We start from the raw sequence: 12,930 nt of genomic DNA, 5'->3' as shown, positions 1-12,930 counted from the left end.
CGCTGGGGGGCGTGCGGTGTTTTTCACGGCGCCACCCCGGGGTGGACAAGGCGGCGGCTGACGTATCTCGGCCGCAGCCCTGGCACGTCCTCTCCCAACCTGACGAACTGGCGCGTCGGGGGGCTCACGCTCCGACCCCCGGGGGAAGGCTACTGATGAAATAGCGTACTGCTGGCCGGGGCCTTACTTCGATCTGGGGCGAGGTGGCTCGGTGAGGTTTTTAGTTGGTAGGCGGGTTAGGGCGAGCCCGGACGCTGAAATTACGTGGCCGGGTTAGCACCGTCCTGACTCGAGTCCAACACTGTCAGGTCTAGCCAGCCTGTCGTGCCATGAGCATTTCCCTCATCGTACCAAAAAAAAAAAAGGTACTTGAAATGGGTAATAGGGGTGGGAAGGTACACACCGGGGTACATGGTAAGGGAGGAGATGCAGAGGGAAAAATTAAGGGGAAGGGCAGGAATGAGGGCATGGAGTTATGAAAAGAAACTGGGAGAAGGAGGAGGGGGGGAGTTGGCAAGGTTGTGTTGGGAGGAGATAAGAGGTAGAGCGAAGGAGGGAAAGGTGATGGGAAAATGGGATGAAGAAAGAAGAAGTTTCTATGAAGAAAAGAGCTGGAACATCAAGGAGATAGAAAAGTTGAGAGAAGACGGAGGGTTAAGGGGGGAAGAGGTGGTGGCAAGAGAGAGGAGGCGGCAGGAAGAGGAAAGGTGGGAAAAAATTAGGAGCTCGAAGTTCAACAGATGGTACAGCAGAGTGAAGGGAAAGGGAGTGCCGGAGTACTTGAAGAGGGATTGGAAAGAGGAAAAATGGAAAAGGATTGCGAGGTTTAGGTTAGGAGATGGTATGAGAGGAGGTAGATACTGGGAAGAGAAAGAGAAAAGAAAGTGTAGGATATGTGGATGGGGAGAGGAAACGTGGGAGCATATATGGGAGGAATGCACGGATTGGGGGACGGAGAAGGGATGGCAGGAGATGGTAGGAGAGGTTTTAGGTGAGAGGGGGGAGGGAGAAGTTTGGATGAGAAAATTGGAGGAGATGCGGGAGGGAGGAGGGTGGCTGGGTATGAATGAGAGTGTAGAAGGAAGAGAGGAAAGGGTGGAAGAAAGCGGCGGAAACGGAAGTCCAAAGAATGAGTGTGGAGGTGTGGATGGATGAGTGATTTTTCTCTCTCTCTCTCGTGTGTTGTAAAAGAAGCAATGAATAAAAAGGTTGAAACTATGTAAGCGGAGCGGAAGTCTGCAATGTACTCCGCAAGGAATAAAGTACCTACTACTACTAGAAATATAATAATTTACCAATCATGTAATTAAGTTTTCCGTCCATTGTCTCATACTGCTTCTTGGTATCGTTTGTACATTTTTCATTAGAATTTGTTACCACAGTTTGTGTGACAACGTGCATTTCTATAATGACAAATATTTTTCCTCAACATTTTACGAAATATAAAAAACGTGATATCATTATAAATTAAAGAAGAGATTTTTTTAATTAAGAACGGATAAATTAATTACGTATACAATAATTACAATAGTTACGTATTATAATCCATACTTCATAACATTACAAAAATATTGCAAAATTGTTGTAACATTTCAGTAACATTGCACAGCAACATTTATAATTGTAACACTACGCCTCTCCGCCGTAGCGCTACACCAGTCCGAACACCGACCAGGCGCACGCACGTGCATAAGCCAAGCACGTGCGTGCGCCTGGCTAACCTTACCGCGACAACGTGCCACTACGCGCGACCGGCGCGCCACGCGCCGCATTCAGTAACTCATACCCATACAGCACAGAAAATTCCAGCAACATTGCAGCAATGTTGCAATGTTGCAGATTGCAATGCAATATTACGGAGACATTGCAGAAACATAAATTAACAATATGCCTACAACATCGCATGGCATATGCCAGTAATATTCCGGAAACATTGCAATATCATAATTTTTTAATAAAGTAGTGGCAATAAAGAGCCAAAGCAGAATATTCGCGTATAACATTATATTAATTTAACTCATCCATAATTATTCATCCGCATTTAGCAAACTAAGGTCTGGCGACGTTACTAAATTTTCCGCTGAATCTCTACATTCCCTAAGAATACAACCGTCCATATATCGACTGTAAGTCGACTCATCCAAGTCAGGCTTTCAAAGTTGACTGCAAATTGACTTTGCGTAGACGTCTGCAGACATCCTTCAAATGTTGACTCTAAGACATCTAGAAAAAAGTATGCGGTCCCGTGGTGCTGTGTGCATCAGAGTATTGTTAGGAAACATAAATATTTATATCAATAGACGAAATAGGTCCATATATGAAGAAACCTCGATGTACAGCCCAATGAACAAAAAATATTGTTTAATTGTTTTTTTAATAAAATTTTTTTTATATTTAATTTAATTATTGTATTATATTGATATATATTTTTTAATTACATTCTTATTTAAACAAATAACAGAAAAGTTATTCCAAATGCTATTCTGCATTTGCGAAATTAGTAAAAAAAGAATTATAATTTTATATTTGTTTATTGAAATACTGTGCTTTAATTGTACACTTTTCATTTTTTCGATAACGTACTTTGACCTCATTTACCAGTTATATACACATATCAGCATAAAGTGTTCACAGGTCATCATGGGGAATCAATTTGCAGCGATCACGGAGGTCAAGCAACGTTCACCAGAGTCGCAACTTAAATGGGTGACCGCTTGGAAATTTCCAAAAAAAATTCCCGAGATTTTTTTTGCAAAAAATGTTTTTTAAAAATGTTACACAAATATTGTTTTGTTCATTGGAATCATGTGATGTAATAATATTTATATGAATATTTTGGAAAAATGGGATATTTCAACGCAATATTTCAAAAAGCGGACATCTTAATGTTGTTGCAATCTTCCTGCAATGTTGCAGCAATGTTTTGCAATCAAAATGCAATATTACAATGTTTCAATGAAATCATTCTGCAATGTTCCTGCAATCTCTCTGTGCTGTATGGGAAGCATTCCCACTTCGGCCGGCCCGGCCGCGCGCGCTGATTGGTGCTTCCAGTCGCGCGGACCGATATATAAGCCGGCAGTGGGCAGCCGAAAAGAGATCACACCGAACTACTGATCTCATCTGATCCTCTCCAGCGCCGGGCATACCCTCTTCTTCGCTCGGGCATTCTCGAGCACCTCCTTGAGAATGAGTATTCTGATTCCCGTTTCCGTACAATGGGCATTCTCGTCGTTCCCGCGGTCGGGTATGGTCGGCCAATCCGCTTCACCATACGACGGACATTCTCGTCGTTCCCGCGGCCGGGTATGCTCGGCCAATCTGCCTATCGCAACGGGCATTCTTGTCGTGCCGATGGCCGGGTATTTTCGGCCAATCGGATCCGTCCGTTCGCTCCTGGGTATTCTCGGGACTAAAGCTAAGACTCCATGTATGCGGTGAGCTGCGGCAAATGGTGCGGTGACCAATCAGAGATCAGGGATCAGTCGGGCTGCGGCAAGCTCCAGCATACCGCACCGCACTGCGTTGATATCAAAATATTTTAATTTTTCCGCATGCCGTTCGGCTAGAGTCGGCAACTGTCGGAGATTTTCGGGGTTTAGTGAAAACAGTGAAAACTGTTGAATATTTACTAGACGATTTGTAGGTTATTATCATACTGTATCATTCGTCGTACGAAGCAATGGCATTAAACGAAAATACATCTGTGAAATACAATTCTGAAGATTTTAATGAACTCATAATTCATTATATTAGAAGCCGTCCACAATTATGGGACTTAAAAAATAAACAATATAAAGACAACGTGCTAAAAAAAAATTATGGTGTGAAGTAGCTCCAGAACTTAATGTTAGTGGTATGTACGAGGTGTGATCAAAAAGTAAGGTGACTTTTTGAATTTCGCGCGCTCTGTACACTCTAATTTCAAAATTCTTTTTTGTGTTGGTACACTCGTCACGATCATATGTTCACAGTTTTGACTATATAGCATGTGTTGTTTTTATGTGAGAGGCATAAAGGTTAGACTCGTGTTTGCGTGCTCGGCGATTTTTTGCTGTTGAAAATAATGGAACAGAGAGTTTGTATTAATTTTTATGTAAAAAATGGTATTAAGTGTTCAAAAACTCTTGAAATGTTGACAGTGGCGTACGGTGAGTCAACTTTGAGCAAAAAAAATGTTTATAAATGGTATAAGTTATTCCAAGAGGGCCGAGAAAATGTTAACGATGAACCTCGCTCTGGACGCCCCAGCACGTCAAAAACCGACGAAAATGTTCAGGAAGTGAAAGAAATTGTGTTGAAAAATCGTCGAATCACGATTAGAGAAATAGCTGATGATCTTAACATATCGTTTGGCTCATGCCAATCAATTTTAACGGATGTTTTGGGTATGACACGTGTGTCAGCGAAATTCGTTCCAAAACTGTTTAATCTTGATCAGAAGCAGCGTCGCATGAACATCGCCCAAGACATGTTGAACGACGTCAATGATGATCCTGATCTGCTCAAAAGGGTTATAACTGGTGACGAAACATGGGTATGACGTCGAAACCAAAGCCCAATCATCCCAGTGGAAGAGCCCAAGAGAGCCAAGACCGAAAAAGGCACGCCAAGTTCGTTCGAATGTGAAGGTTTTGCTCACAGTTTTCTTTGATTACCATGGCGTTGTGCATCAAGAATTCCTACCACAAAGTCGTACGGTAAACAAGGAGTATTACCTTGAGGTTATGCGGCGTTTGCGTGAAACAATAAGAAAAAAACGTCCGGAAGTGTGGAAAGAAAATTCATGGATTCTGCACCATGATAACGCACCTGCGCACACGTCGTTACTAGTGAATACTTTTTTGGTCAAAAACAATACTATCATCATGCCTCAGCCACCGTATTCACCAGACTTGGCCCCCTGCGACTTTTTCCTCTTCCCAAAATTGAAAAGGCCTATGAAAGGACGAAGATTTGCGACGATTGAGGAGATTAAGGCTGCATCGCTGGAGGAGCTCAAGGCAATACCCAAAAGTGCATTTCAGAAATGTTTTGACGACTGCAAAAAGCGCTGGCACAAATGCATTGTTCAGAGAGGGATTATTTGAAGGGGATAACATAATTTTGGATGAATAAATGAATATTTTTTTATAAAAATGAAAAGTCACATTACTTTTTGATCACACCTCGTATTACTTAAAAATATTTATAGCGTCTTTATAAGAAAGATATATTAATATACTTTCCAATTCTTATTGAAGACCGTTAATAAAGAATACAAATTAAAATTTCTATTCTAAGTCATACTCTTTTAAAACAATATCAGTATTTATTGAAACAAAATAACATTTTTAAAATTGAAATTTATTATAAATATATGTTCTTAGATATAAAAAAAGTATAATGTAATAATACTTGTGTTATATTATTTAATGTTAATATTAAAATTATTATAAATTTGTAGAGGATTTAGTGAGAAATCGATGAAGGAATGTTCGAGATCGATACATGAAGGAGAAAAAGAAATTAGAAACAAAAAGTAGACAAGCAGCTGTTCATTCTGTATGGTCACTTATGCCAAGTTTAAGTTTTTTGTCAGATACAGTGGAACCTCGCAAGTAAATTTACTTATTTCGAATATAATTATGATGATTTTATTCTAGTTGATAAATGCATATTAAAATTCATGTTACTTTTATTATTATTTGAATGTAATTGTCAATTCCTCATTGTCATAAACAATATGCTTCACGTAAAGTAATAATTTTTGTTTTTAATTAGAACTGCGACAAATTACGAAAATTTCGAAAATTGAACATCCTGTATCTATTGATGCATTGTCACCAGCACCATCGGAAACATTTGTAGATATGCATAGTGCATATGATGCACAAGAACAAGGTAAATTAAAAAAAAAATTTGTAGTAAATAATTCTCTACACATAAAAATAATTTCTTGTACAGTTAACTTTATATGCAAACTAACATAGTTTGAAGCCGAGATATTGTTCAAAAGCGTGATTTGAAACTGTGTTACGCATGAAATATCTTATACAAGGAAATTTTCTTCACGTAATACATTTTTTAACATTTGAATGTCTTATTATATATTTTTAAACATTATTTAAAGTACACAATATGGGGGATACCAATATAAGACAGACAAATCAAACAGAATTTTGTTCATCACATCAGTTCAGGCCATTGCCTCGTCTCGTTCTAATAGCATATCGCCTTATCCAAGCAGTGCCTCGCCTCGTCCTAACAGTGTCTTGCCTCGTCCTACTGATGCCTTTCCTAGTTCTACAGAAACTCCATTTATTCGTACTTCGAACATTTCACGTCTTGAAAGCATTTCACCTCGTCCTTCGAGTGCACCATATCTTCGAGACAGCGTTTCGCCCAGTTATCAAAGATCTGATACAGTGGGCAGCTACTCTCAACAAAATCACGCGCAACATGCAAAACGGTTGTAAACTTATTGCGTTTCGTTATTTGAAAATAAGTGATATATTTAAATTACTTAATTATTAAAAAAATAGTTTTTGGAGTGCTTCTATCTTATAACTGATTTACCAAATATCTTAATTATATATGTTATTACACGGTAAACAATTTTTTTATAGTTATATAATTATATATATTTTAATATATACGGACATTTAATTTGTATAATTATATATAAAAAATTTTTTACCGGGTAATAAAAAAAATATTTAATTAACGTACCAAATTTTACTTCATTACAATAAAAATTATGTATCTCATAATTGCAAAAATTTGATAAAAAAATATATAATAATTATATTTTCATATTTATTTTTTCATATTTATTTCATATTTTTTTTTTTTTTTTTAGCAAAAAAGCAATTGCCTGAAACGCGTACAGATGCGGTCGACCAGGCAATTTTAAACTTGGTGGAAAAACGAAATTCAACCGACACCATGAATTCAGACAATTTCTTTTATTTGTCTATATCGCGGGATTCACAGCAACTAAACGTAAATGCGAAATTACGTTTAAAGGCACTAGTATTACAAGCGCTTTCTCAAATTGTAACAGAGAAACGAAATAAAATCTAATCAATTGCATTTTTTATAAATTATGTATTACAATCAACTAACTTTTTTCCTATTGCATATACGCTTCTCGTTGAAAGTTTGGTAGCTTATTACATTGGCAAGGTACCTGACCTTCATTCATAAAATAGTCTGTATACATTTCTAGAATTCTTTTAGCATCATTTGTACAGTTTCTTGATGTATTTGATGCAAAACCTCGAAGTGCGCCAGATGGTTCTTCGTTTCGCCATTGATCAGGTTCTACATTTCCATAACGATTTTCTACATCTACAAAACCTACTGGAACGTATCTTCTTTGAGCAGGCAAAACGTTCAGTTCCGCATTTCGAAGCCAATTGTGCAGTACTACACAACTTTTAACTATATTATCTACAGTTGAAAGTGATGCAACAATTGGTCGTCGGAATATTCTCCACCTGCTAACATTACTCCAAATGCGTTTTCGATTAGACGCCTTGCTATACTTAAGCGATAATTAAAAATAATTTTTTCTGGACTCAAGTTAGTACCAGAATATGGTCGCAATAAATTTTTTAATAATAGGAATGCAGCATCACCAACAAATACTACGGGAAGGCAAATATTTGTGCCCGGTAACGTTTTAGGTGCAGGCAATGGTAATATTCCTGTTTCGATGCATCTTCCAAAATCTAAACTTTGAAAAATGCCTCCGTTGCTTTCTCTACCAGCAGAACCGATGCTAACATATATAAAGCAAAGATCAGCGTCTGAAACTCCCATTAAAACAGTGCTGAATGTGCCTTTGTAGTTATAGAAAGCTGATCCTGTATTTTTAAAACATTGTACGGTAACGTGTTTCCCGTTAATTGCGCCAACACTATTTGGAAAATGCCATCTATTTTCAAAGTCTTTTGCGATTTTAACCCATGTTAGTAGAGTTGGTGGAGGAAGTACTTGAGGTTGTAGTGTTTGCCAAAGTGTTTCTGTTGTTTCCGCAATTATTTTCGGTACAGTAGATTTACCTACGCGGTAAAGATAATGTAGACTTGCCATACTATCCCCAGATGCAAGGTATCGCAACGTCAATGATAATCGTAGTCCTGAATGCAATAGTTCCCTTGTCAAATGTACTTTTGTAACAATAGGTTCTATCATTGCTAATAATTCATCAAATTGAACAGAAAACATGCGATGAAAATTGTAAAAACGTTCTGCGTCACGGCGAAGTTCAAGCACAAGGTTATCATAAGCACCTTGAAGATGACGTTCGTCTATTGTAGGATGAACCCACCATCGAGCTGTTCTCCGATTAATTTGTTGCCTTTCTAGCTCCTGTCGTCTTCGCCTTCTTCGTAGCCACAATAATAAGGCAAGGTGATCGTCATCGTAATTCATTTTGATATTATTGATGGTAATTATTCAGTTTAGAGGCTTCATTTCCGATTTTGACGAATTTAGGCTTAATTGACGCGTTTTTGCATGTAACGAATCTGGTAGAAAAAAGCGACAGCAAAGGTCCCTACGCAAGGTATCGCTGTGAAATAACATTATCGCATAAAAGAAAATTATATTGCTAAAGCTTTCGCTTTACTAAATTGATAAATATAACATAAATTAAATTAAGGGGTTACACCACAGTAGAAATTTCAAAAAATCAATTTTTTTATTGGCTTAAAAAATCCTTTGAACCCTCTAGAATAAGAGACAAACGGTTTTATAACTGCCAGAAATCGTTTTCATTGAAATGTCGAGCTCTTTCTCGACCCCTTCCGACTGCTCTGAAACGACTACCTGCGGTAAATACGACACCTGCTTGTCGGGTACAGTATTATGTCTTACCATTCGAGTTTTAACTTCTCTAATACATTAATAAATGTTGTTACAAACATTTTCAAGCATTTTAAACACAAAGTACGTTAGTACAGCGTCCTTTAATGTTGAGAGAAGACGTAAATTTTGCGTGGAAGTTATTCGAAATCACGATTTTCTTTTGCAGTGCTAATTTTTCACACGTTATTTGTAGCCTTGACATTTATGTGAGTTACAATGAGTGAAAAGAAAGTGTATGCAAGCCATATCCACAGCACAAGAAATGCTCAGAGTCTTGGTGCAAATGGAAAAAGGCGCAAGCAACGGGTTCCTTAGACTCCTTTTATCATAAGCCATCACTAGCGAACAAAGTTTTTGAAGCCATCAGACCAATCTAGGATTTGAGCCGTGACGAGTTGCTGAATCGTTGCTTGGGAGGCTATACGCAGAACACCAACAAAAGTTTTAATTCTACAGTCTGGCACTTGGCTCCTAAAAATTATTCAAGCGGAAAGAAAATATTACAAATAGCAAGTGACATTGCTGTTTGTAATTTTAATGATGAACTGATAAACGTTTTAAGAATAATGAAAGTGATGGACATGAACATTGGACCACAATCCTACAACTCTTGCTTAGAGGCGGACGCTGCTCGAATACAACGCGCGAAGCGCTCTTTGACGGACGCAGCGAAAGAGGCTCGCTCCAGCATAAAAGCGTCCAGGAAAGAAAACGAGGAAGAGTTTAGCAACCTGGAAGGTCAGCTTTACGGTTCTGGAATAGCAGATTAAAGATAAAAAATTTTTAATAATCAAATTTTTTATTTTATTATGTTCAAAACACGAGTCAAATCTTTAAACGCGTTTTTCTCGAACACGTTTTTTCAAATCGGCACGCAGCATAACTCAAACAATTTTTTATTTTTTTACTCCAAATTAATATCACATCTTTAAAACAACATTCCGCATAGAAATACGTAGCCGATTTTCGATAAGTTAATATTTCGATTTTTTAGGTACAAATAAGTACCCGTTTTTTGGTAGTAAAATGAACTTTTTTTTTCAAATGCTCGCCAATTTAACAAAAATGAATATTTTCAAAATCCCCTACGTATTTCTATAGCTATACTAATGTAGTTTAAGAAAAAATTTTTTATTTTGGTCCAAATTAATTTTTGCTGCACTTCTACTGCGTGCCGCAGAGCCCTTCCAAAAAAAAACCGTTCCGCAGAAACGGCTGTTGGGCAACCATTTTGTAATATTTTTCAATAAATAAAATTTTTTTTTTAATTTCAAAACATGCTTAACAACATTCTTAAAAAGAATTACCCTTTAACTTTTCCTTCCACTTAAAAAAAAATCGCAAAAAAACGTTAAATTTTCGCTCTCTACTGTGATGTAACCCCTTAAAGCAGGCAACAGATGTTCAGTATAGTAATAGACTCACACATTTTATATTAAAATACACTATATTTAAAATATGATAATGTTATCATATACAAAATTTTTTGCCTTACTAAATTTATAAGTTTATCATACATTAAAAAAGAAAACTTACAATTATTAAAATTTAATTTTTATGTTTTCATATGTAAACTACGATATGGTTACTTTAATTTGAAAACGTCAACAGCTTCGATTTCCGCACGTGGCGTGGCGTTAGGCTCTACAGCGTACATGGAGTCATCTTCCGCAGCTCACCGCATACATGGAGTCTTACAAGGGGAGGACCAGGTGAGAGACCCTGGGATTTTGATCCCAATTTTTTTAGTTATTCTGGAGACGAAAAAAAACTTTACGTCTCCCGGCGTTTCATCGAATAAGCCTTAGTTTAGAAATAATAAATTTGTGAAAATTGGCCATACCGCGGCGCGCCATATGAGCCTTTCCGGTAACTGTTCTCGCAACCAGTGCAGTCAGCTCTGTGCGTTAGGTGCTTGCTTTACAATCGTAAGATCCGGGTTCGCTCCCGGATGTGTGCAATATTCTTTTTTCTTTATTTTTTTAAATAAATGTATTTATTTACCTTGATGATATTAATATAGTATGCAAATTTCTAAAATAGAAAATTTAATTTAATATTATTTTCTAAACTTTAATTTAAATTTAATTTGAAAGGAATTTGAATTCAAGTAATAATATTTGAAATAATAAATAGGTAATAATAATAATAATATTATTAGGAGTATAAATAAGTTTCCGCCGTTTTTTATCAAAAATTGGGCATTTATTGTGAAAGAACGGTACCTAAATAATACAGTAGATCAGATTTCTAAAACCCTTTTCGCAAGTCTAACCGCTTGCATCTCTCCAACAAAAAGTAAACAAAACCAGATTTTGGACAGGCCTGCAGTAAGTTAATATTTACAATATATGGTAAAATATAAAAATTTTAACTTAAAGTCTTAAAAGTTTAAAAAAAAGTTATCAAATATACATATATACAGAGTGCTCCATCTCTAACGCATTTTCTTTTAAGGAATATTCTTTAGATAATTTAAAGACAAAAATCCTAATATAAAAATGTCGATGCTATACTTTTCAAATTATAAACGATTTAAGTTTACCAATTGTAGGAGCTAATTTTCACGCGCTCAGGCACGTTCACTACAATCCATAATGGTGAAAAAGCAGCCTCTTTCTGCAATAACAAGATTAAAATCGATATACATAAAACTGATAAAATTCTTCTATTATTCAAATAAATGTTTTACGGATAATTTCGTAAAAATATTACAAAGAGAATATACATAGATATTATCATGCAGTATTTATTATTTATAAGAAGTAAGCTATGTTATATGTGACATTTTTATAAAATAGCTAGTTTCATGTCTTACATAGGTTCATAGTAAAAAACTTGCTGTGCATTGACAAATTAATAACTTCTCGTATGAAAACGTATAAGAATAAATGTTTAATAAAAATAATATTAATTGCTTAATTACTTAACAGTACATCATACTGGTTTGGAAGGTTCAAAATATGAAAAAAATTTTTTTGTATAATTTGATAAATTTAGATAAATAGAATATTGGCTGATTAACTAGAAGAACTAAAATTTTAATAAAAAGCATTAAAAAAGTAAGCTTAAATCTTTAAACACGTTTTTCTCAAAACCACATTTCTTGAACTGGTGAGCATTGTCTACTAAAAGTAACAACATTTATAAAAATTTTATGTAAAACAATGTATCACTATCATTTCTAAATGTTCCATTGAATATAAGGATATATGTATTACCAATATAATAATGCATCAGTACCTACATCAAGAAAATAAGAAATCTTTTCAAAGGACCACGCACAATCCTTATGGAAAATAGCCCTCGGTTAAATTGACTGCAATTGAAATATGTTGTTGTTCTTGACGTCCCGAACAAAAGTCTCAATGGGCACAACTCTCTAAGTCCAGTATTTTTCAATCCAGAGACGTTTGAAGTGATTGTACCATGCTTCTTCAAAACCAAATATACATGAATATATTCACAGATTTATATGCGCGCGCGCATGTGTGTGTGTGTGTGTGTGTGTGTGTGTGTGTGTGTGTGTGTCTGGGGTGTATATATATATATATATATATATATATATATTCTAGAGAGCAGCCTGTGCGGTCTGAGAGCGGTCGATAAAAGTGGTTCAAGTCTGTGCTAAAGTCATGTAGTGGAAGTACCCCCTGTTGGAGCCTAACGTTTAAATAATGCGCGATTTCACATCTCGCGCGGGGGTTCGAGATCGTCGATCCTATCGGCGTGGTTAGCGAGCGAGCGCCGTTTGTTCGATTTTATTTTATGTAGTGTGTGTGTGTAACAAGCGAAACAAAGCGCAGATTATTATAAAAAATATAGCATTTAATTAAAATAGAACGAGTCTTTTTTTCAAAATAAACATTGGTCCTTTGAGCCGGATCGCAAGTTTAACAGTCTACGGTTGTGATACAGTTCACAGAAAAGCGCAGGCAAGGCGGATAGACAAGATATATAGTACAAGTCGTCAAGAGGTTAGCTAGTCGAAAACATGTCAGAAATCGAGAAGTTTCGCAAGCAACGAGGGCTAGTTAAGGCAAGGATGACTAGGCTCAGAACGAAGATCGAGCA

The 12,930-nt window shown here is 36.4% G+C and overlaps 1 protein-coding gene across 1 annotated transcript; it reads right to left on the bottom strand.

Moving 5' to 3' along the window:
• Positions 1-7,434: 7,434 nt before the first annotated feature.
• LOC105196574 (protein ANTAGONIST OF LIKE HETEROCHROMATIN PROTEIN 1-like) lies at positions 7,435-8,421 on the bottom strand. Its single transcript, XM_011162587.2, has one exon. It carries the CDS (start codon positions 8,419-8,421, stop codon positions 7,435-7,437), a length of 987 nt encoding a protein of 328 aa, XP_011160889.2.
• Positions 8,422-12,930: the final 4,509 nt, after the last annotated feature.

The sequence above is a fragment of the Solenopsis invicta genome, chromosome 13, assembly GCF_016802725.1.
Source record: "Solenopsis invicta isolate M01_SB chromosome 13, UNIL_Sinv_3.0, whole genome shotgun sequence".
NCBI lineage: Eukaryota > Metazoa > Arthropoda > Insecta > Hymenoptera > Formicidae > Solenopsis > Solenopsis invicta.
The sequence above is the reverse complement of the archived record's forward strand: the minus strand, read 5'-3'. Positions and strand labels throughout refer to the sequence as shown.

What these genes read in the sequence shown, in the direction of transcription:
- LOC105196574 (XM_011162587.2), bottom strand. Translation starts at nt 8,421, where the DNA reads ATGAATTACGATGACGATCACCTTGCCTTATTATTGTGGCTACGAAGA.